The sequence below is a fragment of the Pelodiscus sinensis genome, chromosome 18 (assembly GCF_049634645.1).
Source record: "Pelodiscus sinensis isolate JC-2024 chromosome 18, ASM4963464v1, whole genome shotgun sequence".
Taxonomy (NCBI): domain Eukaryota; kingdom Metazoa; phylum Chordata; order Testudines; family Trionychidae; genus Pelodiscus; species Pelodiscus sinensis.
The window spans coordinates 13,303,826-13,328,976 of record NC_134728.1 but is presented as its reverse complement, the minus strand read 5'-3'; the positions used below and the strand labels follow the sequence as shown (position 1 = coordinate 13,328,976).

Below are 25,151 nucleotides of genomic sequence, written 5' to 3'. Positions count from 1 at the left end.
TAATTCTGTAAACTCAGCATCCCCCTTTAGTCTTTCCTGATAGCAGAGGTGCACACGTCTGCTATCATTCCTCAGATCGCAAACTGTTCAGGGGCAGCTCAAATCCACTGCATTTTTCTCAGATCATGGGTATAGATTAAATGACAGTCCATGCAGGTGGAAGGAAGGATAAAGGACTTCCAGAGACACCAGCTATATTTTCTCCCAGGGAATATGCAACTCCTCAGCAAAACATTAGCAGCCACATCTTTTATATCAACTCCATTGATTGTCAGTTATACAACACCGGGCCTACCATTCGGCAGTCATTTTACAACAAGTGCTCAACCTTAAAGTATTAAGCAACAGAGTGAACAGAGAAAGGTTTCAAGAAACCCATCTCACTTCCTATTAAAATTTTGATATATATACACACGCACACACACTTGAGAAAAAAAAACATTTCTTTCTAAACTGTTACTTTGGAGCCCTTGCATTGTTGAAATCTATGCTCTAATTGTTAGAATTATGCTTGGTTGGTGCAAGCACTATGGAATGTTTACCAGAATCAAGGTAATTCTATGTGCAAATTATGTATCTAATATTTTTTAAAACTCTGAACCCTCATTTACTGTTTTATGAGACCAATAGCTCAGGACACTCTGTAAACTTATCACATAACATTGTCACAGACATATGTGTCCGGTCTAAAAAGTCAATGGGAGTTGGCTGTCTCCCCCATACTCAGCATATGTTCTGCTTTATAATAGACAGGAACAATAAAGATATACATGAATCATAAAGGAAGGAAAGAAAAAGAGCACTGGTTTCCCCCAGCATGAATGGCAAACAAGATGACACCAACATTTTGTCTGCTTCCTTAAACATCAACGTCTTCTCTGGTATTTCAAATGTAATACTAAGGCTCAATGTTCCTTCTAATCTTTTCCATCCATATGTGGATTTTTTCAATCCGTGTGCAGAATAAACTTTTTTGTAACTAGGGATTTAAAATCCCATTTAATTGGTTAACTGGTTAATGTTTAACTGGTTTACCAATTAAAGGGCAGAAGGCACTCAAGCCGAATGGAGCAGTCCTGCCATCCACCACTGGGCTGGAGGGCTCCCCTGGCAGTGGCTGCTCTGGCCAGGCTGGAGCAGCCCCCTGCGAATGTGTACCACCCACAGTAGAAACAAAAAACCTAGCTAACGGCCCTCTTCTAATCAGCTAGGTGGCATTTGACTCTCTCTTGAATGGCCACATAAGCACACGGCTCACAGGTAACACTGCTAAGGATTTTTTTGCACCCACAACACAAGCTTTGCTAATAATCCCGTTTCTAAGAATTGGTCTATTGTATCGTTATGTCTGATCCCAGAGTGCCCTCTGCTGTGAATTTCAAAAATGATTTCCTAATTCCATACCGCGCAAATTCTGTTGTAGAACTTTTACTAATAAGATTGGGGGGGGAAACCTGGAGTTTTTCCTGAAAGTTTAAACATATTTTACGTTCAACGGGTCAGGGGAATCGTTTGAGTTTATAAAGTATAATTGAGCTGATGCAGTTGCTTTCAGCTCCACTGGAAATTGGAAACACGTCTCTCATCTGTATAATAAGCTCCATTTCTCCATGCATTTGTCCACTTACAGTAAACTGGTAGTGTGGTCACCCCTGGGGTGGAATGACGGGGTGAGAGAGGAGCAAGTGGATACATGCCGGTGTGAAAGAGCAAGAGATCATATCGCCATCTTGTGTCCACAGGATAGAAATGCTGCTTTATTCTCACATGCTGCATTTTACCCACAGCTTTAAACATCCATTATTTAAGCCTCACAGGGTTTTTTGGGAAGTAGATAAGAATTAATATCCCTGTTTTTGTATCCCTTAACCTTTCTGAATATGGTACAGAAAGGTTAAGGGCCTGATGTTGAGAGGCAATGGGCACACACAACGGGAACTGATATCAGTGAAGTGGGCAAGGTTCGGTATCTTTGAGAAATCAGACTCTAGGATAGGAGCCCACATAAGAGCTTAGGCCCCCAACCTCCTAGACTTGGGCATCTATGTGAACCACAAAACTCCCACTAAACCTTGTAGGCACCTAAACATGCATAAGGTATGGTCTTGCTGGAATAAAAGACCCAGCACAGGACATAGAATCATAGAAAACTAGAACTGAAAGGGACCTCGAGAGGTCATCAAGTCCAGTCCCCTTCCCTCATGGAAGGACTAAGTACCATCTAGACCATCCCTGATAGATGTCAATCCAACCTACTCTTAAGTATCTCCAGAGATGGAGATTCTGCAACCTCTCTAGGCAATATATTCCAGTGTTTAACCACCCTGACAGTTATGAAGTTTTTCCTAATGTCCAACCTAAACCTCCCACAGCTGGCCCCGGGCTCACAGGGCTCGGGCTGTGGGGCTATAAAGTAGCAGTGTAAATGTTTGGGCTAGAGGCCCTGCAAAGGGGGGAAGAGTTTCCAAGTCTAGCCTCCAGCCCAAATGTCCACACTGGTATTTTATAGTCCCACAACCCTGCTCAGCTTAGGCTTGGTGTTGCGTGTTTTTTATCACTGTGTAGACAAACCCTCGGTGCCCTTCATTTGCAAGGTAAAACAATTTCCCAGTCACTTGCCTCTGAGCATGCCAACGGCTGCCTCACCTCATGCATCCAGATAACTCAGCCCCAGAGCGATCCCTGAATCAGGGACAGACCTTTGGTCTCCCAACTTTCGTGCAGGACTGAACCAGTAGGTTGACTCTGAGCACACCTGTGACAACAAGCCCCAAAACCCAGAGTAGGAAGTGGGGCCAACACCAGCCACCTTGAAACGGATGGCCAAAGGGGTAGGCCACTCACCTAGCCGGTGGGAGACTCAGGTCCAACTGAGCTCTTAGGAGGCTACTCTAAAAACTGAGCTCTGTGATGTTCTGAGGTGGGGCTCCCTCCATCGTTCCACTGTGGATAAATAATGACTGAAGGTATGTCTACACTTGCCCCCTAATTCAAACTAGGGAGGCAAATGAAGCATACCAAAGTTGCTAATGAAGTGCGGGATTTAAATATCCCGCGCTTGATTAGCATATTCACTGCCAGTAGCCATTTTAAAAACCCGGTAGCCCGAATTAACTTGCCGCGTGTAGACACGGTAGTCCGATCCAAAACCCTGCCCTCAAATTAACTGTTACTCCTCATTGCACAAGGTAATCCCGCGCTTCATTAGCAACTTCGGTATGCTTCATTGCCTCCCTAGTTCGAACTAGGGGGCAAGTGTAGACATACCCCGAGGGACTAGAGCAGGGGCACTGATGCAGGGTAGTTCAGTATTTATCCATAGCGAACAATCATTGGGACCGGCAGGGAATGCCCCTGTAGCTTAGGGTTCCCTATTCCTGGCACAGGGCGCAGAGGCATTTAACGCAGCTTTGTGGATCAGAGTGCTGTGTCTGTGATTGACCTGGGACCCATGATGCTTTGAGTCGCAATAGCCCAGTTTCTTCATGGATTTCCCCCCAAATAACTTGGTAAGGACATGGAGTAAAATCCATAGCAGAACTGGTTACAAACTCTGAAGTCAATTCACATTCCAGTATCTCAGAGATGCTGCTGAGCCACCTATTGACATGATCCAGGACAATCCTCTGTTGTCCATCACGTTTGGGCTGTGCTCATTTTACCTCTTCATAAAAACTCCTCCACCTTCTGAAGTCCACCCACGAGCTATTTCAATTGGTTGTGCTCGCGCCATCTCTTGAGCAAATTAAGATAACTTTGGGTGGACACAAGGACCAATGAATGAATTGCTTTGTTGCCATTTACAAAGGGTGCTGGGTATGCATAGAGCCCACCAAGCAAACAGGTTATGGGGCAGGTTTTCAGGAGTGCTCAGCTCGGATTGAAAACTACATCTGTTGCCTAATCATTAGCTGCTAGATCTGGAGGCATTTAGTAAACCTGAAGGGCAGATTTCCAATAGGAGCTGCTAGGGGGTGAGGACTTTAGAAAATCTGCCCCTTGTTTAGGTACCTAAATGAGAGCAGAGCTCTTGGAAGATCTGGTGGTGGGTTCTTGAAAATGGGACTGCAAAAATTAAAGTGGGATTTTTAATGTGTCCACATTAAGTGCTCAATGCCTCTTGAAAGTCCATGGGAGCTGGGTGTGTCATTCCCTTAAGTGCTGCACCCTCCTCCAGGTCTAATTGTTTAAAAAGCTGGGGATCCAATGGCCTGTCTAATTTCCATGCACAATTATCCTTATTGCACCCGCCAGTGACTATAATTAGTCACTTGCCTGTGCACCTGATTTACACACAGTCATGGGACTAGAACCCCCACATCTGAATAAAGCAAGACTTACGTGACCTGCCAGACATTACCTAGCAAGTCAGCAAAATGGGGTTCAAAACCTAGGACTCCTAGTTCCTAGCCCTCCTGCTCTACCCACTTGACAACACTGTCACCACCTAGTGCCAACCCTCAGAAAATGACCTCAACAATGAGCACATTCCAAGGAGAGTTCACAGGCAGGTCTGAGCTCTCACTAGGAAGCACTGTTAATTAAATGGCTGAAATGGCTATGTAACAATTTTCCAGATCCCTATAGCCAACAAATTAAGAGTCTATCTGGTAGCTGTGCTGTCAAGCGTTCAGTCATCAAGGCTGCAGTATCACCAATGCAAGAGTTAATTTAGTACATGAATCAGACAGATTCCCCACCCTCTCCCCCCTACCGCAATATTTAAAGCATGGCTTTCCGGAAGAATTAGTGATTCTCCCCTGAAATTGGCCAGCACTAAATTAATTAGCTCACGTGTATTTCAGCACGTGACTGAGACCTCTTTGTCCTGGAATCCAACTTCTAATGTAAGCTCTGACTTGGGGAGGGTGGCACGGTGCCCGTTGATCTCTGCTGCCACTGGAAATGGAACAGTCTGCGTTCGCTCTGCTTCTGGCCCCAGAGGCGAGCTAGGCTCATCGCTGTCTGTCCCTCGTTGTCTGGGGCAAAGGGTAGTGCCCCCCAGCTGAGGAGCAGGTCAATGCAGTCACATCGGCCCATGACGGTGGCTGCGTGAAGAGCTGTCCTTCCCAGCGGTGTTTTAGAATGCAAATTTGCCCCTGCAGAAAACAGAACGCACACTCAGAGTATGTCTCTACACACAATTTTTATTTCGGCAGAAGGATGCAAATTTGCACCATACATTTGCATACTTCCTCCTTTTTTTTCGGAAGACACTCTTCTGGTATTTACCTGCATCTACACACAGCCAAATTTTGAAATAAACCTCTATTTTGAAAGACCCCTGTAAACCTCATTGGAGGAGGAATAAGGGGTCTTTCAAAATAAGGGGTCTTTCAAATTATTTTGAAATTCGGCTGTGTATAGATGCAGGTAAATACTGGAAGAGTGTCTTCCGGGGAAAAAAATGGAGGAAAAATGCAAATGTGCAGTGCTATTTGCAGCCTTCTCCGGAAATAAAAATTGTGTGTAGATATACTCTCAGAGTCCAATAAAAGGGGAGTGCACTTCTCCTGGCATGTTTGCGGAAGGTGAACATTTATTCAAGATCCTTTCTAAAGGAGAATTTAATCACCCTTATTTAAATTAATAAATGTCTATAAGCCAAATGCTCTCTCTGCCTTGGCTCTGGGGAGCATCACTTCTGAGAACTGTTGCACCTGTTCTGTGCAGTGCACCAGGGTCTGCCCTTTGCTTATGTAGGGCATGTGAAGAATCATTCATTACCCAGATTGTTTGTCTGGCGCTTCTGGGGGCAGATCAAACCATGACGAGATGATGATCAGGAAGGGAACCATCATCTTAATCAAGTTTGGGGGTGAGAACCTTGCATTGGAAGAGCAGTGGTGGTCTTTTTCCTCCCCCCTTAGCAACTCCACAGTAAGACGTGCCTGTGATGATAAAGAAATGTCCTTCCATTTAGGGGGTTCGGGTGACATGAGTAGACCACTCACGCTTTGCTCATGTGCTGAACGGGATCACTAGACCCTTTTGATGGAATTCCAGCCTGAATAGGTGCAGCTGAACCCATGTTATAAATACATCAGGGGATGCTCTTCAGTGCCATGTGTTAATACTCAAGATTAAACTGTATTAATGTCTCTTTAACATCAAGAATCCCATTTCCCCAACAGAACCAGTGTGTCATTGGTAAGATTCAGGACAGTCAAAGATACAGTATAAGGAAAATGTTTAATGGTAGGCACAAAACCTGCACTCTATAGGACACGTAGTTCCCAGCTTGATATCAGTGGTGGGGTCGAGTATTGTGGTTGAAAGCAACTGACTTCAGGATCTGAGCGCAGTGGGTCATGATGGAGTTTACCTCACCAGAAGCAAAACAGTGATGGAGTGATACTCATACAGTACTGAAGGGCAAGTGTACGGGCTGGATCACAGCACACACTAGCGCTGGCATACAACTTGCTCTAAACCCCAGTGAAGTCATTAGAAAGGATCCATTTTTTCCCCAATGCCCTTTGGATCAAGCTCTTAGTATCATAGTGGAAAGATATAAAAAAAATACAAAAACGCATTTGAGGGAGTTCTCCAGGTAAAGGAGAAGCAGATACAGGACTCTTGAGGGAAGTATGTGTTGTTATTGGGGCTTTCTAAGGGTATGTCTACACTACAGCACTACTTCGAACTAACTTAGTTCTAATTAGTTAATTCGAACTAAGCTAATTCGAACTAACGCATCTAGAACTAAAAACTAGTTCGAATTAGCATTTTTCTAATTCGAAATAGCGCGTCCACATTAAGTGGACCCTGAACCGGGGTTAAGGATGGCCGGAAGCAGTGCTGGCAGGGCATCAGAGGAGGACTTAGAGCGTGGAGATGCTGTCTCAGGCTAGCCGAGGGCTGTGCTTAAAGGGTCCCGACACCCACCCCGGACAGACAGTTCTCAGGGGTTCCCCGCTTGCAAAGCAGTCCTGGCTTGGAGTGCCCTGAGTACCCACACTGGGCACATCACAGCACTCGGCCATCAGACCGGCTGCACTTGCCGCAGGCTGCCATCTGGGGAGAGGGGACAATTGGGGGGCTGCAGGAGAGCTTCCACCCCCAGAAGCCCGCAGAGCCAGCACAGTCCTCCCCATCGGGGGCTCATACCCCATTCCTCCCTCACCTCCTTCCACTTACCCTTCCCTAGCCCCTCTTCTTGATGTACAAAATAAAGATAACGTGTCTTCCAAAATGGAATCTCTCTTTATTGAACAAAATTGGGGGAGACTGGGAAAAGGAGGTGGGAGAGGGGAAGAGACAGGCTGGGAGAGGGGAGGGCAACTAAAATGATCAGGGGTTGGGAACAGGTCCCATATGAAGAGAGGCTAAAGAGACTGGGACTTTTCAGCTTAGAAAAGAGGAGACGGAGGGGGGACAGGATAGAGGTCTCTAAAAGCATGAGTGGGGTGGAGAGGATGCATACAGAAAAGTTCTTCATTAGTTCCCATAAAGAAGGACTAGAGGACACCAAAGGAAAGGAATGGGTAGCAGGCTTCAAACTAGTAACAGAAAGTTCTTCTTCACAAAGCAAAGAGTCAACCTGTGGAACTCCTTGCTGCAGGAGGCTGTGAAGGCTAGAACTAGAACAGAGTTTAAAGGGAAGTGAGATCAAGTCATGGAGGTTGGGTCCATAGAGTGGTATTAGCCAGGGGATAGGAGTGGTGTCCCTGCCCAAGGATTGTGGAAGGCTGGAGAGGAATGGCACGAGACAAATGGCTTGGTCACTGTCTTCGGTCCATCCTATCCAGGGTCCCTAGGGTTGGCCGCTGTTAGCAGACAGGCTACTGGGCTAAATGGACTTTTGGTCTGACCCAGGACGGCCATTGTAAGCTCAGGGCTCAGAGTCGGGGGTCTCAGTGGACCCCCTTGATTCTCTTGCACACCTGCTCCTGGGTGGCCAGGCTGGCAGCTATCCTGCCCTAGATGGCCACTTTCCTGTGCCTAGTGCAGAGATCATGGACGAGGTCCACGATGTCTGCACTAGCCCAGGCGGGTGCCCGCCTCTTGCGGTCCCGGGCAAACTCCCGGGAGCCGCCAGCCTGGTCCCGGGAAGAGAGGGAGGGCTGGGGGACATCGGGTGGGTGGCTCGATCTATGCCAGGTGCAGGGTCTGCTGGCTGGGTGCTGGCAGGTTTGCACCTGGCACGGGCACCGTAGCCAGCCCGTGCCCCTTTAAGGGGTGCGGGGCCGGGAGGGGGGCAGACGAGTTTCCCTGGTGTTGGCCAGAGTGGCCACCAGGGAAAGCTGGGGAGGGCTAGCCTCCCACTAGTTCGAATTAAGGGGCTACACACCCCTTAATTCGAACTAGCTAGTTCGAACTAGGCTTAATCCTCGTAAAATGAGGTTTTCCTAGTTCGAACTAAGCGCTCCACTAGTTTGAATTAAGTTCGAACTAGCGGAGCGCTAGTGTAGCGCCTATGAAAGTTAATTCAAACTAACGTCTGTTAGTTTGAATTAACTTTGTAGTGTAGACATACCCTTGGAGTGCCCTGAGTGCCCACACTGGGCACATCACAGCACTCGGCCATCAGCTCGGCTGCACTTCCCTCAGGCTGCCATCTGGGGGGGGGGGGTCAATCGGGGGGCTGCAGGAGAGCTTCCACCCCGAGGAGCCTGCAGAACCATCCCAGTCCTCCCCATCGGGGGCTCATACCTCAGTGCTCCCTCACTTCCTTCCACTTACCCCTCCCTTGCCCCCCTTCCTGATGTACAAAATAAAGGACACGTGTTCAAAAATAGAAACTGTCTTTATTTAACAAAACTGGGGAGGGGGATTAGCCTCTGGGAAGACTGGGAAAAGGAGGTGGGAGAGGGGAAGAGAGAGGGTGGGAGAAGGGAGGGGGAAACCTGGGAGGAGGGAGCTGGAAGGGGGAAGCCAGGGGAAGGAGGAGGAGGGGAAGTATAAAACTATGGTAAACCCTATCTTCAGTACAGTGTACAGACGTGGTCTCCTCACCTCAAAAAAGATGTTTTGGCCTTGGAAAAGGTTCAGAAAAGGGCAACTAAAATGATGAGGGATTTGGAACAGGTCCCATATGAAGAGAGGCTAAAGAGACTGGGACTTTTCAGCTTAGAAAAGAGGAGACTGAGGGGAGATATGATAGAGGTATATAAAAGCATGAGTGGTGTGGAGAGGGTGCATAAAGAAAAGTTCTTCATTAGTTCCCATAATAGAAGGACTAGAGGACACTAAATGAAATGAATGGGTAGCAGGCTTCAAACTAATAAGCGAAAGTTCTTCTTCACAAAGCAAATGGTCAACCTGTGGAACTCCTTGCCACAGGAGGCTGTGAATGCTAGAACTATAACAGAGTTTAAAGAGAAGTTAGATCAAGTTATGGAGGTTGGGTCCATGGAGTGCTATTAGCCAGGAGGTAGGAATGGTGTCCCTGGCCTTTGTTTGTGGAAGGTTGGAGATGGATGGCACGAGACAAATGGCTTGGTCATTGTCTTCGGTCCAACCCCTCCAGGGTAGCTGGTGTTGGCCGCTGTCGGCAGACAGACTACTGGGCTAGATGGACCTTTGGTCTGACCCAGTATGGCCGTTCTTATGTTCTAAGCTCAGGGCTCAGGGTTGGGAGGGGTCTCACTGGACCACCTTGATTTTCATGCAAACCTGCTTCTGGGTTCGCATGTGGCCTTTGGTGGCCAAGCTGGCAGCTATCCTGCCCTAGACGGCCACTTTCCTGTGCCTAGTGCGGAGATTGAGGATGTTGGAGGCCTCCCCTCCAAACCAGGATGAAGTCCACGATGTCCGCACTAGATCAGGTGGGCGCCCACTTCTTGCGGACCTGGGCAGGCTCCTGGGAGCCGCCACCTGGTCCCGGGAAGAGGCGGAGGGCTGGGTGGCAGCAGGTGGCTGGCTCGTGCTGTGCCAGGTGCAGGGTCTGCTGGCTGGGTGCTGGCAGGCTTGCACCTGGCACGGGCACCATAGCCAGACCGTGCCCCTTTAAGGGCTCCGGGGCCGGGAGGGGGGCTGACGAGTTTCCCTGGTTGTGCCCAGAGTGGCCACCAGGGCAAGCTGGGAAGGGCTAGCCTTCCACTAGTTTGAATTAAGTGGCTACACAGCCCTTAATTCAAACTACTTAATTCGAACTAGGCGTTGGTCCTCGTAGAATGAGGTTTACCTAGTTCGAATTAAGCGCTCTGCTAGTTCGAATTAAGTTCGAACTAGCGGTTTGCCTGTGCAACGCCTATGAAAGTTAATTCGAACTAACATAGCCTGAAAGCAATTAGGGTTTCTCCACAGGCTCTGCAGTGCTGAATGCTTTGGAAGGGACCTCACAAGGAAGAAACCGGAAGGGAACACCATCTACTGGAAGGCATGGGATGCGTAGTCCTAGGGATGGGGGTTCCATGGCCACCACCCCCAAAAGAAAACGACGGGTGGTGGTGGTCAGAGACTCCCTCCTAAGAGGGTCTGAGACATCCATCTGCCGTCCGGACCTGGAATCTCGAGAGGTGTGCTGCTTACCGGGAGCTCGCATTCAGGATGTGACTGAGAGGCTTACCAAACTGATCAAACCTTCGGATCGTTACCCCTTCCTCCTTCTCCACGTGGGAACTAATGATACGGCCAAGAATGATCTTGAGCAGGTTACTGTGGATTATGTAGCGCTGGGAAGAAGGATCCAAGAATTCGGAGCGCAAGTGGTGTTCTCGTCCATCCTCCCTGTTGAAGGGAAAGGACTAGGCAGGGATTGTCGAATTGAGGATGTAAATGCGTGGTTGCGCAGGTGGTGTCACAGAGAGGGCTTTGATTTCTTCAACCACGGGACTCTGTTCCGGGCACAAGGATTGTTAGGAAGAGATGGGATCCATCTAATGAAGAGAGGAAGGAGCATCTTCACGGGCAGGCTTGCAAACCTAGTGAGGAGGGCTTTAAACTAGGTTCGTCGGGGGACAGTGACCAAAACCCTGAGGGGAGTGGGAAGAAATGCAGAGAGGAACGAGCAAGAAAGGAAGCCCCTGATTCGAATGGAGAAGATAGGGCAATCAACTGGTTACCTGAGGTGTTTGTACACTAATGTGAGAAGCCTGGGCAACAAACACGAAGAACTGGAGGCCCTGGCCCAGTCCAAGAAATATGATTTAATTGGGATAACAGAGACTTGGTGGGATGACTCGCATGACTGGAGCGCTGTCATGGAAGGGTATAGACTGTTCAGGAAGAACAGGCAGGGGAGAAAAGGAGAAGGAGTTGCACTATATGTAAGAGAGCACTACGACTGCTCTGAACGCCAGTATAAAGAGGGAGAAAAACCTGTCTATGGGTTAAGTTTAAAGGAGCAAACAACAGCTGTGATGTTGTGGTTGGTGTCTGCTACAGGCCACCGAATCAGGTGTATGAGGTAGATGAGGCTTTCTTCGGACAACTGAGAGAAGCTTCCAGATCGCAGGCCCTGGTTCTCATCGGCAACTTTAATCACCCTGACATCTGTTGGGAAACCAATATGGCAGTATACAGGCAATCCAGGAAGTTTTTGGAGAATGTTGGGGATAACTTCTTGACACAAGTGCTGAAGGATCAGACCAGGGGCCATGCGCAGCTTGACCATCTGCTCACAAACAGAGAGGAACTAATAGGGGAAGTAGAGGTGGGTGACAACCTGGGAAGCAGTGATCATGAGATGGTAGATTTCAGGATCCTGACCAAAGGAAGAAAAGAGAGTAGTAAAATACACACCTTGGACTTCAAAAAAGGAGATTTTGACTCCCTCAGAGACCTCATGGGCAGAATCCTCTGGGATGCTAACATGAAGGGGAAAGGAGTTCAGGACAGCTGGCAGTATTTTAAAGAAGCCTGATTGAAGGCACAGAAAGTAACCATCCCGATGTGTAGCAAGAGAGGCAAACATGGTAGGAGACCGGATTGGCTTACAGGGGAAATCCTTGGTCAACTTAAGTACAAAAAGGAAGCTTACAAAAAGTGGAAATTTGGACAAATGACCAGGGAGGGGTTATCAGGAAGGCGAAAGCACAAATGGAATTGCGACTAGCTAAGGATGTGAAGGATAACAAGAAAGGTTTCTACAGGCATGTTAACAAGAAGAAGGTGATCAGAGAGGGTGTGCGGCCCCTATTGGATGAAGGAGGTAACCTAATGACAGATGATGTGGGGAAAGCTGAGGTACTCAATGCTTTATTTGCATCTGTATTCACGGACAAGGTGGGCTAAGTGACACAAGATGGGATGAAGATGGACAGCCCTTGGTGGGTAAAGAACAGGTTAGGAACTATTTAGAAAAGCTAAACGTACACAAATCCATGGGTCCGGACTTACTGCATCCGAGGGTACCGTGTAGGAATAAAAGATCCTCCAGAAAAGGGCTTATTTTCCGGAGAATCACGTCTAGACTGGCGCTTTTCTCCGGCTTATCCCCAAGCCGGAAAAAAGCGGCAGCCATGTTAATGCAAATACTGCGGGGGATATTTAAATCCCCCGCAGATTTTGCTATTCCAAAGTGTCTAATCTGCATCCCTTTTCCGGAAAAGGGGTGCAGTGTAGACACAGCCTAGGAGGGTAGTGAAGCACTGGAATGGGTTACCTAGAGAAGTAGTGGAGTCTCCATCCCTAGAGGTGTTTAAGTCTCAGCTTGACAAAGCACTGGCCCGGTTGATTTAGTTGGGATTGGTCCTGCCTAGAGCAGGGGGCTGGACTTGATGACCTTCTGAGGTCTCTTCCAGCTCTATGGTTCTATGATTCTATGACTGACCCAGCTTTTGCCCAGCGCTGAAACAACCTGAGACCAAACCTCTGGCTTTTCATGGCTTATGACAAAGTGTGTGATTTCCCACGTATCGATTGCCCATGGGCAAGACAAGCTAGACAAGGGGAAAACACCAGCTAAATAGTCTTGAGAAGCCAGTCAATAGCCTCGGGGGCACTGAGGTTCACCTACGAGAATGCCAAGGAGCCCATCACAAAAAAAGCACATGGGCAGCATCTTCTACACGCACTGCGGAGGATTGCCCAGCTCCATCTTATTTTCATGGTCAATTTTCATAGGACCAGCAGGGCAGTTAAATTATATATAGGTTAGAGCATGGAAACAAATCATCCATTTAGTCTCTATTAGCAGATTCTCCAAAGAAAACAGGGGATGAGGAGTGGGGAGGAGATACTGGATTTAGGTTGTGCCCACGAAAGCTCATGATACCATCTACATTGTTTTGTTAGTCTCTAAGATGCTGCAGACTGAAAACTGTTAATCTGCTCAACTCATGGCTGCTCCAGGCAGAGTACAAAAGGTGACTCTAAAAGGAAGGGAGTGTCTCGAGAGAGACAGGCTGGTTGCTAGCAGAGGAAATCTCTGGGGGTTACTGTTTAGTGGTTTTCAGTTGGTTTACTTTAGTTTGTGACCAGGCAAGCCCAGAAGGTCAGGCCTTAAAAAGACAGTAACGTACCATTCATAACTGGTGTTCTTTGAAACGTGTTCATGCCCATTCCAATCAGGTGTGTGCATGTGCACAGTAGCTAGAAGATTGTTCCCCTAGCAGCCAGTTGTAGGGTCAGTTTGGGTGCCCCTGGAGTCGCGCCATTATGACATACGATATAGGGCTCTGCCCACCTTCCCTCTCCTCAGTTCCTTTTTGCCGGCTACTCCAACAGAGGAGGAGGGTGGGCATTGGAATGGGCATGAACAACACATCTCGAAGAACACCAGTTACAAAAAGCACATACCCATCTTTTCTTCTTCAAGTCCTTGTTCATGAGCATTCCAATCAGGTGACTCATGGCCCAAGTCTAGGAGGTGGGACGGGAGTTCTGCACTGATTGGAGCACTGCCCACCCAAACTCTACATCATCTCTAGACTGCTGTATGATTGCACAGAGTGCAGCAAAGATATGTAATGGAAGAAGCCTGGACCCTAGCGGGGTGTGCCGTGAGTGGAGGTGGGGATATACCCACGAGGCCGTCGCATTCCTTGATACAGGACACTATCCATGTAGAGATATAATGAGACGATATTGGCTGGCCTGTCATTCTGTCCTCCGTGAGAAAGAGCTGTGGTGACTTCCTAAAGAGTTTCATTCTATCAGTGTAAAAGGCCAGCACCCTACAGATGTCAGGAGTATGGAGACTCTGTTCTCTAGCACTAGAGTGGGGTAAAACACCAGCAGAAAGATGTACCGCCTTTGGCAGGAAGGCCAGATGTGGGCGGAGTTGAACCTGGGCCTTAAAAAGGTAGTTTACTGAGGCTCTGCCAAGAGAGCTCTCAGCTCTGAGACTATCCTTGTGGAAGTAACAGCAACCAGAAACACTACCTTATAAGAAAGGTATAGGAGGAAACAAGTGGCTAGAGGTTCAAATGGAGGCCCCATGAGTCTTGAAACAACTGGATTAAGGAACCAGGGAAAGGGAGGTTGATGGATCTGGGGGGTAGTCTTTCCAAGCACAGCTGGAATCAATTAGCTAATGAGTTTGAGAATACAGATGAGCCCCCCCAGATGGAATGCTGAAATGGCAGCCAAGTGAACCTTTGTGGAGGATTGTCTATAGATGTTGCTGTGTAAGGCTGAGAAGGTAATCCAGAATTAGAGGCATTGATACCTGCAATGAGGAGACACTATGCTGAATAGACTAGACAGAGAACCTCTTCCACTTGGTAAGGTACTTAGCCCGTGTGAATGCCTTTCTTCTACCAAGGAGGACTTGCCTGACCTGGTCTGAGCAGGACATCTCCAATGGGGTCAGCCTCGGAGTTTTCAGGCCATGAAGTGCAATATCTGCTGGTCTGGATGGAGATGCCCAGGTTCCCATGTCAGCAAATCTGGGTGGAATGGCAGGGTTATTGTATCCTGCACTGACATTTCTAGCAGAGACATGTACCAATGTTGATGCACACAGGCTGCTGCGATCAATAGGACATAAGGCTCTTCCCTCCTGATCTTGAGTAGTACTTTGTGAATGAGACATATGGATTGGAAGGCATACAGTAGAGGGTCCAACCACAGAAGGAGAAACACATCTGCCATTGACCCTGGGCTCTGGTTCTGGAAGGAGCAGAACTGCTGGCACCTCCGGTTGGATTTCATGGTGAATGGGTTCATTTAGGGAAAACCCCAGCTTTGGTAGATTGAGATCATGACATCTGGATGCAGAGACCATTTGTCGCCCTGAAATGACCTCCTGAGGCAATCTGCCAATTCATTCTGCATCTCCAGTAGGTATGAAGCTTGCAGAAGAATAAAATGTTTTAAACAGAAGTCCCAGAGAAGGAGGGCTTCTTAGCACAGGGGAGAGGAACATCACCATTGTATTGTCCATCATGACTGACACACAATGTCCTGACAAGTGAGACTGGAAGGCCTGAAAAGCTAGGCAAACTGCCCCTTGCTCCCTGGCATTGATGTGTAGTCTCAAATTGTCTGGGGACCAAAGACCCTGCATCTAGAGACCCCCAGATGAGCTCCCCAACCTAAGTCTAAGGTGTCTGTAACCAGCATTATTAATGGTTGGGTGCCCAGTGCTGGGGAGTGAGGGGAAGAGAGGGCAGTGCGCTGCCCTACCTCCCTGTGATGTGAAGGGGAGGGGTCTAGGCTCCCGTGAAGGCAGGGCCTTGCCAGAAGGGGCAGGGCTGGGGCTAAGGGCTTGCCTCCCCTAGCCCTACCTTCATTCAATCGCCCAAGCAGGTAGACGTGTTGGAGCAGCTTGAGATAGTTACTCACTGTGGTTATGGGGAACCAATGTAGAGTGAAAATGAGGTCAGATAGAAGTTGAAACCTAAACTGAGGCAGAAATGCCCTGGCTTGAGTTGATTCCAGGACTGCCTCTATAAAAACTATTCTCTGAACTGGTAACAGAGTAGGTCTTGCCTTGTTCAGCAGGAAATCTAGGTTGTTGAATGTAGACCTAATAAACGTGAATGAAACACTAGCTGAATGATGGAGCAGGCTTTGATCAGCCAATCGTGGAGGTAAGGAAACATTTGAATGTGATGTCTATGAAGGTAAGCTGCAGACATCACCATGCACTTGGGGAAAAATGCAGGGAGCTGCCAATAGGCCAAAAGGAAGTACAGGCAGTCCCCGGGTTACGTACAAGATAGGGACTGTAGGTTTGTTCTTAAGTTGAATTTGTATGTAAGTCGGAACTGGTACATATTGTAGGGGAAACTCTAGCCAAACATTTCTCCAGAGCTCAGTTTTATTCTCCCACACCTCACTTCCCTCAGTCCTTTATTCTCAAGCTGAGGTGAAAGCTGAGAAAAGCCGCTCCGCGTCTCCCTGGTCTGCTGGCGGGGGGCGCTAGCTTCGCGTCTCCCTGGTCTGCTGGGGGGAAGCAGCTAGTGCAGGGTAGCCTCACCCCGTTTGTAAGTAGGGATCCGATGTAAGTCGGATCCATGTAACCCGGGGACTGCCTGTACTATGAATTAGTAGTGAATGCCATTCACCACAAACCTCAGGTAATTCCTGTACGCCTGTGTGATTGCTATCTGATAGTAAGTGCTCTTTAAGTCGAGGGTGGCATCCCAGTCTGCCAGATCCAATTACAGGATAGTGGAGGTGTCGCTGGTCACTTCACATTGGGTCGGTGTCGCTGATCACTTCTTCTCCCAGAAAACCCAGCCCTGGCAAAACATGAGGGTCCTCTAGGGCACAGACAAGCCTGATAAGATCTTGTCAGGCAAGGAAGAGAATGATTATGGCAACAGAGGTGGCTGCTCTCTACCATCGCCCCCAGCAGGGTCTCTATGGCCTGTCGGAACCAGCAATGTATAAAGGCCCAGTGCTATTGATGGTATAGCAGATGATGCTGCTGAAGCCATCCTGGACAAAGTCTGAGTGTCCTGATGTTGAGCGCACTGTCGGTGCCGGTGTTGGTTGCAAATCCAACAGCACGATTGGTGCCAGGACTGATGTTGGTGCCAGGGTTGAAATATTCAGAGCATTCACAACCCCTGAAGTTGCAGCGATTGTGAGCTGCTCTGGTGCTGGTGTGGTTTGCACCGGTGCCATGCTTGGTGCTGGAGCCACTGATTGTGAGCAGTATTCCATGGCTTGTGGAGGTCTGAAAGTCATTGATTCCACACCAGAGCACGAACCCTGCCTTGACCTTGGTGAAAGGCCCCTTAGCTCCACAATGGCCACTGTGGAGAGTTCTGCCATTGGGAGTGGTAAGACCTCCTGTAGTGCAAAGTTGAGGCCCTGCACCACTGTACCCCGATCCATAGGAATCAGACTCCGACTCTGATATGGAGTAGGGAGACTACGTGGGAGCTGCACCTCTGGATGTCAATCTTACAGAGGTGGGAGATCTGCCACAGTCCCTTAAAGGATACGGGGAGGGAAATCTAGTTGGCATCATCATCAGTTTCCCCTTGGACTGCATTGGGGGCTGCAGTGCTGATACAGTGACCTGAGGGTGGTAAATCTGGTGCCATAAGGAGCATCAAATTCTGGGCTTCATGAAACGCCTCCAGCATGGAGGGCGTGGGTAAGCATCCTGAAGGCATTAGTGAGCTAGGCTGGCCAGGACTCGACTGCCTGGGATGGACACTATTCAACACGGTCTCAGCCAGCATCTTGGTGCTGTGGCCCGACTGTGGTGCCTGCACCAGTCAATCTGAGGGCCATAAAGTTGGAGAGTGGCCCTTGACCCTCCTTTTCTTCTGGCCTGGTGCCTGGGAGTTGTGCCAAGAGCAAGTATGATACTGAACAGTGACATGCAAGGCCAGTCTCTGCCAGAGTCCTTCCTCAGCACCATCTCTTTCAAGGTGGATGCCGTAGCATTGTAGACAGATGAAGACGAGCGAGGCGCTGGATCCACAGTGCTTGGATCTGACTGAGGTGTCAGAGCCATTCTCATGAGCAGTCTTTTTGGTGACCCCTGCCCAGGCATTCCAGACAGGAGGAGTGAGTGTCACTTTCAGATGTGTGTTGGTGCACAACGGACAAGCCTTGAAACCTAGAGAACGAAGCATGCCCTGGGAAGAATGACATTGACAGGATGGTGTATGGGGGGGGGGGGGCGGAGGGGACACGCTAACAACTTGTCCTAAGAATAATGAAGCTTAACTAAACTTTTAACCTGTGAACCAACTACTAAACTATATATGAAGACTGAGAAAATTGCTAGTCCACTTGTGAGGCAAGAGACAAGCAAGGGGAAGTCCCAGCTACTGTCACTGGCAATAAAAAGGAACTGAGGAGGGGGTCAGCAAGGCACCAATCCATTATGGCACCAATCCACCGGCACCCAGACCAATCCTATGGCTAACTGCTAAGGGAAAAATCTTCCGGCTGCTGTGCACGTGAGCGTGCGCACCCCTGATTAGAATGCACATGAACAAGCACCCAAAGAAGAACGGATAATTCTGGGAGTTTTTTCCCCTTCCTGACTGGTGAAGCCACTCAGCAGCTCAAAGTGATGACAGCTGCAGAGGTAATGCACACGATAACTAATAATGCAATCCAGTGGCTAGAAGCTGAAGCCAGAAAAACTTCAAATTGGAAATCAGATGCCCATTTTTAACACTAAGGGTAATTAAATTCAGGAATGGCTTACAAGGGCTGAGGTGAATTCCTCGTCCCAACTGAATGCCTTTTCAAAAGTTGCCCGCTGTAGTTCAAGCACAAATCATTATGCTTGATTCAGGAATACTGAGTAAACATTGTACCCCTGCCTTATGCAGGTAATCAGTCGAGATCGTAAACGGACCCTTAAAAATTAATAAATATTACCATTTTGCAGGAGAAATTGTATAGCATCAATATGACCTCTGTGGCTGGTAATATATAATGCCACAAATGCTCGATGCGCGATCCATTCCTTTCTCTCTGCTGGTCCCATGAACTGTGAATTTGGAGTGCTGCTCTCTGAGCCTTTTACAACTCCTAAACCTATTAGCTGGAAAAAAAATGCAAATATCAGAAACATACAGACTGATCATTCAATCAATTCGTATAGTAAGGGCACATAGGGTACGTCTACACAGCAGGGTTAAAGTCGAATTAAGCTACGCAACTTTAGCTATGTCAATTGTGTGGCTCAAATCGAAACAGCTTAATTTGGCTTTTGGTGCTGTCTACACAGCAAGAAGTCGAAGGTAGAATATTCTTCCTTCAACTTCCTTTGCTCCTCATGAAATGAGGGTTACCATGAATCGGAGTAAGAAGTCCTCCAGCTCGCCATTATTTCAAAATAAAAGCTTGTAGTGTAAACCACACAATGTTATTTTGGAATTATGTCAGTCATTCCAAAATAACGCAGCTGTGTAGACATAGTCACAGATACCTATAAAGACTCAAACTATAGGGTTTTGCATTCTAAACTTGAAGTGAGCCTTGGCAGGCAGCTGATCAGAAAAGATTTTCCCTCCCACCCACCTCCATAGAAAAATGTTGTGGTTTTGGTGAAAAATCAAAAGCCAAAAATACAGTATTTCAATTCTGAAATGCTGCCATGGTGCCTCATTGGATTTGTAGTTTTGGAGCTTAATGCTCTGTCTCCTGAATAGGCTGGGTTCTCGGGTCAGATGACATTTGCCATGACGCACCATCATCATCCATCCTGGTGAAGGGAGACTACGAATCATAGGAGTTATAGGGTAATTTTGTTGAAAACCCAATTTTTGGTCGAAAAAAGTTGTCAGAAATGTTTTGACCAGCTAAAATGATAATTCATAAAATAATACACTGTGTGTTTAATTTCAAAAGACACCATGGCATTGTGTGGCCCACCTCTATATTGCCCAGTGGGTACAGAATCAGTAGGAATTTTGAGTGCAAAAGGAACATGAATCAGGACTTTAAAGTGAAATATATTATGAACTATTTCACTTTACCTAACAGTGAAATAGACACCTTTCGGTCAAAACATAGCAGCTGTTTACAACTGCATTGCAACATTACACAACCGTGTAGGACAGTAAGTGAAGAACCATATCCAACCACTGGGGAAAGGTAGATGAGAAGAATGTAATTAGCCAAGTTGGAATGTAGCCAAGACAACCAGATTAAAGAACCCTCCTACCATGCCATGGGATGTCATGACCACAGTTAGTCAGGATCTTCAATTTGCAGCACAATCCCCTCTAATTCAGAGAGAAGAATGCCATCTTCTGAATCACTGAAGACCATGTGTTCCACAGAGGTCTCCCACCTCAGACCTGACCTAGCCAAAGCCTACTTAGCTAGTCAAAAATTACAGCTCATGATGGTATGGCTGTAGATCTCCCAGGAAGCATGGAGATGCATATTTTGTACAATAGCCCCTCCCTTCTGTTGATTTTGAAAGCTTCATGAGCTTTGAAGGCATCCTTAGCCAACTGCCTAGAATGGATTCTATGATTCAGGAGTTAGTGGATCAAGGACCATATGAGCTGGGCTATATTCACAGCTCTACTATTGACTCACATGACTTTCGGCAACTTGCATATTTTGTGTGCCCCAGCGTCCCCTAGCTCTACTATTATAATAAAGGTTTACTCCCCTTTCTAAAGCTCTTGGTGATATATAGATGAAAAGTGTGATGTAAATATGAAGTATTATTATTGTTGCTACCCACAGGAAAAGCAGGGGGATAAAAAGTGTCAGAAGAGAGGAGATATTTAAAATAGTGGCAATGTGTAATGAGAAATACTCTCCCATGTGTTGGAATATTAAATAAATAGTAGTATGATTGTAGGCAGGGGAAAGAATTGGGAACTACCACTACCAAAAAAAATTAAAATAAAAAGTCAAATTGTATTGGTGACAAAAGGAAGCCCACAACAACTAAGGCCATAGCTTAACAAAAGAAGCAGGTTGGCATCAAAGATCTTCTCCCCTGAGCTTCTTCTCAAAGCTGTTCATCCTCACTGCATTCCCCAATTGTCTATAAACTTTCCTCAGAAATGGATGGATGTACTGAACCTCCGAGTATTAATGTGGTCAACATTTCACTGGATTTTACCATTAGCAGGTGTTCTAGATCATCCTGTTGGCATTTGACCTAAAACCCCATTTACAGCCTCTCCACAATTTGCTGCTCTCAGAACACATTGATCTAGTACATGAATCTTTTAACAGCCTCCCCTTTTGCAATTTCTGTACAATGCACACCCCTCATTTACAAAAGCAATGGAAGCAACCTGGGCAAGATCTCCTTCAGCAGCTGCTGCCACAAGAAGCCCCCAGTCATCTTGTCGCCAGATGCTTATCCTAATTGTTCCGCCAGGGACAATGTCATTGTACTTAAATGTAGACTCATCTGGCAGATCTACTGGAGGAAATAAAGAAAAACACATACACATACAAGAAGTCAAGATACCATTTGCAAAGAGCTGGGCTATTGAGAGAAATGAATATGAACATCAACTGGGGACATTCCCTGGCCATGAGACGATGGATATCATTTAAAAGATCTCTCCGTTTTTCTCTGCTAAACAGGACTTTGATCTGGCATTACTGGTCACTCATTTATTATTTAATAAGTAGGTTGCAATAGCACCTAGAGCAATGCCTCATTATGCTGGTGCTGTGCAAACACAAACTTCGGGCAGGGGGCTGGACTCGATGATCTCCTGAGATCTCTTCCAATCCTTGATTCTATGATTCAAACACAGGTTCCTTGCCTGGAATAGTTTATCATTTAAAACCCTGGTTCTGCAAAAGGGTCCATCTAGGTAGGCTCATTTCAACACAGAGCTCACTGAAAGATCAGAACCTAAGATGACACATAATATATGAGAGGTGGAATGGTGGGAGGAAGGTAAGAGGTGACGAGGGATACAGTCAAAATACATACAGTGTGTATGTGTCTGGTGCATGTGTGTCACACATCCTGTTTGTTTATTCTAAAAACAAAGTGCCTAGGACAGAGAGGGGAAAAGAGCGGTTTGTTTTGAAAATAGGTGTTAAGGTAGAGGTGAACTTTGAGTAGGGGACCCCAACAAACATTACTAGAGACTCTCAAAAAATATTAAGTCTGACAGCAAAAGTAACAGTTGATGGTAATCGCTGGGTTCTAAACAGCAGCAGGGAAACAGTCCAAGAATCTTGTTCATTACACTGTGCTGCAGGTTGGCCTGTCTGCAGACTGAAGAAGAGGTCTCTACTTGAGTTTGCACTCTTGTTCACACTGGAAGGGTTTCGCCACAGCCTTAAGCACAGAGGCAATTTAAAAAAAAATAGCGAAAGGTTGAATTCTGCCAAAATGGACAGCTCACCTACTTGGGAAAGCCACCAACCAGCTATGTCTTATTGGGATGTCGAAATCTCACAGGGTTATCCCAGAGATGGTGGAGGAATGGCTTAAGAGTTGGAGCAGATGGGTTCCGAGTATGGAAAGGGAAAAAAAGAATGAAGGTCTGGGATCTTCATCCAGGCAGTAACATCACTGGAATTGGCAGGGTGGCGCTTGATCTTAAAGTGGGGACATTGGTTGTAGGAACCCAGGCTGAAGACCCCCCAGGAAGATAGGAGTCCCAACCTTCATCCAGATACTGAAGACGCTGGAAATGCAGGGGGACACCAGTCAGCAGCTCCAGGTGGTGCTTCAGCTTCCTCACAGTCAAGCCTTGGTAGCACCCAGACAACGGGAAAGTCTCGCTAGTTTCAACCAGGTGGAGTTTGATGCTGAAGAACCGGAGGGGCAAGCTACTCAGGGCTGTGTCATGAGACTTTCCACGCTTGGGTTGAGGGCTGGACCAAAACGCAGGGTCAGGGTTGGACTTGTTGGTGGCCATTCTCTCCGTCTGCCAATGGGCCAGTTGCTATTAAACACCCTCCAAGTGAAGTTTCCTGGGAAGCAACCACATGTCCTAGTATGTCTGGGCAGTATGAACAATGAGGCTCAGATGAAGACCCTACATATGACATCATAGGGAACTAGGCAGCTTAAGTATGATGTCATGCTGCAATCACAGAGGTATGGGGTGTATTACTGAACATATGTGCTGTCTAGGTTCATGCATTGTGATTAAAGCAGGACCTATTTGCTCAGTCTCGTCCCCCCTACTTTCACTGATGATGACAAATAGCTTGGAGTTGGCTGGAGGGCAGCCAGGGAAGGAGAGAACCTGTTGGAAGCAGTAACTCAGCAAACTCTTTTCCTTCTTGCATCTGACGTCTCTGTTCTGCTTGACTGGAGCCCTTCCCTTCTCCCAGCTCAAAGGGCAAAGGCAGGAACCTTGTAGTGTAGCAGCTGCGGCAGTGGATGAGGAGTTCAGGCTCCTCATCAGCAGCAGCTTCGCCTCCTTCACAGAAGCCGGGGGTAGGGAGGAGAGGGGATGACACGTGGAGATTGATCATTTATGATAATGTGGAGGAATCTGAGGTGAAGGCAGGAATGGGGAACATACACAGTGGGTCCTTGAAGCTGAGCAAAGGTGCACATTGGGCGAGGAACCCAAGAGAGGACAAAGGGACTGTGGGGATAAATCCAGGGGAGAGCTGGGGAAGGAATGCAGGAGCACCTTGAGAAGAGGAGACAAGTAGAGAGGACGGTGGGATCAGAAGCAGTAAGTACAGCTGGGGCGAAGTATGTCAGACCTTTGTAACTCATTTATGGAGAGACACAGGGAACTAGGAGAGGTGGGAAAGAAATGGATGACAGATCTTAAGAGCAACATGGAGATGGGTGAAAGCTAGTAACCAGCTTCCTACCTGTGATAGGGTGTTCACCTCCGCAAGCCTAGAAGGGGGAACTCCCCCACACTGCACCTGGAAGAGGAGCCAGGAAGCAGGATGAAGCTCAGGGAGATGGGAACAACAGGGACCTGAACCAAGCCCTATAGCTGAGAGCAACTGGGAACTATTAGGAAATAGTCTGCAGTCACTCCCTGCAAAAAGGAAGGTGCGTTTGAGACTACAGAGACCAGTAGCCTACAGATTCTGCCTGGGAGGAGGGAGTTTGGGCAGGCAAACTGCGGAGGCCAGAAAGATAGGAGAGGGCTCAGGGAAAGGTAGTAAGGTCCAGGAGAGAACAGACCTTGGCTGCTGATGAAAGAGGCCTTGAGCTGGAATCCAGAGTAAAGGGCAGGCCCAGGGTCTCCTGCCAGCCATGGAAGAAGTGGCATGGAGAAATGAAGGGGAAGACTGCCTGAGACTGTTACCAAGAAAAAACTTTGATACCCTGGAATAGGAAAACATGCAGAGTGATGAAGAGGCCAAGTCATGAAGAGGAAGTGGCAGGTCCTAGAGCAAGAGGGGCTGCAGGGTAAGAGAAGAAATTGGGTGGAGAGACCATCAGGAGGGAGCAGCACCCGGAAATAGCTAAACCTCAGATGAGCCAGGAGGAGGAAGGGCCCCTAGTGGTGAATGGACCCTAGGATACCCTCCTTTCTCCCACCCCACCTTCTTACCCAGTCCCCTCGTCTCTTAGGCTCCCAAGGGTCAGTCCTGGGACCAATCTTGTTCAACTTATTCATAAATGATCTGGAGAAAGGGGTAAGCAGTGAGGTGGTAAAGTTTGCGGACCATACTAAACTGTTTAAGATAGTCAAGACAGAAGCAGACTGCGAAGAACTTCAAAAAGATCTCACCAAACTGAGTGAATAGGCAACAAAATGGCAAATTAAATGTAATGTGGATAAATGTAAAGTAATGCACATTGGAAAAGATAACCCCAACTATACGTACAGTATGATGGGGGCTAATTTGGCTACGACAAATCAGGAAAGAGATCTTGGAGTTATCGTGGATAGGTCTCTGAAAACTTCCACACAGTGTGCAGCGGAGGTCAAAAAGGCAAATAGGATATTAGGAATTATAAAGAAAGGGATAGAAAATAAGACACAGAATATCTTAATGCCCCTGTATAAAACTATGGTACACCCACATCTTGAATACTGTGTACAGATGTGGTCATCTCACCTAAAAAAAAAGATATTTTGGCCTTGGAAAGGGTTCAGAAAAGGGCAACTAAAATGATTGGGCGTTTGGAATGGGTACCATATGAAGAGAGGCTAAAGTGACTGGTACTTTTCAGTTTAGAAAAGAGGAGACTGAGGGGGGGATATGATAGAGGTATATAAAATCATGAGTGGTGTGGAGAGGCTGAATAAAGAAAAGTTATTTATTAGTTCCCATAATAGAAGAACTAGAGGACACCAAATAAAATTAATGGGTAGTAGGTTTAAAACTAAAAAAAGAAAGTTCTTCTTCACACAGCGTATAGTCAACCTATGGAATTCCTTGCCAGAGGGGGCTGTGAAGGCTAG

General features: G+C 47.3%; 1 protein-coding gene across 2 annotated transcripts; it reads right to left on the bottom strand.

The window, feature by feature from the left end:
* Window positions 1-3,290: 3,290 nt before the first annotated feature.
* Window positions 3,291-24,829, bottom strand: ANKRD60 (ankyrin repeat domain 60). Of its 2 annotated transcripts, none has more exons than XM_025185767.2 (4): window positions 22,421-24,829; window positions 21,081-21,208; window positions 18,691-18,856; window positions 3,291-5,099 (listed from the first exon to the last, which is right to left on the bottom strand). In XM_025185767.2, the coding sequence occupies exons 1-4, from the start codon at window positions 22,674-22,676 to the stop codon at window positions 4,843-4,845; spliced, it is 807 nt and encodes a 268-aa protein (XP_025041552.2). In that variant the 5' UTR covers window positions 22,677-24,829; the 3' UTR covers window positions 3,291-4,842. The 2 variants fall into 2 exon arrangements, with proteins under 2 accessions (XP_025041552.2, XP_025041548.2); XM_025185763.2 differs by having other exon boundaries at window positions 21,081-21,211; window positions 22,421-24,828.
* Window positions 24,830-25,151: the final 322 nt, after the last annotated feature.

Bases quoted from the DNA above. Each gene is read 5' to 3' on its own strand.
- ANKRD60 (XM_025185763.2), bottom strand. From the start codon at position 22,676: ATGGCCACCAACAAGTCCAACCCTGACCCTGCGTTTTGGTCCAGCCCT. The intron at 21,212-22,420 runs GTTGGGACTCCT...TATTTCCTCCAG, and splicing joins TCTTCAGTATCTGGATGAAG to TAGATCTGCCAGATGAGTCT. The intron at 5,100-18,690 runs GTAATATTTATT...TGTTTTCTGCAG, and splicing joins ACAATTTCTCCTGCAAAATG to GGGCAAATTTGCATTCTAAA.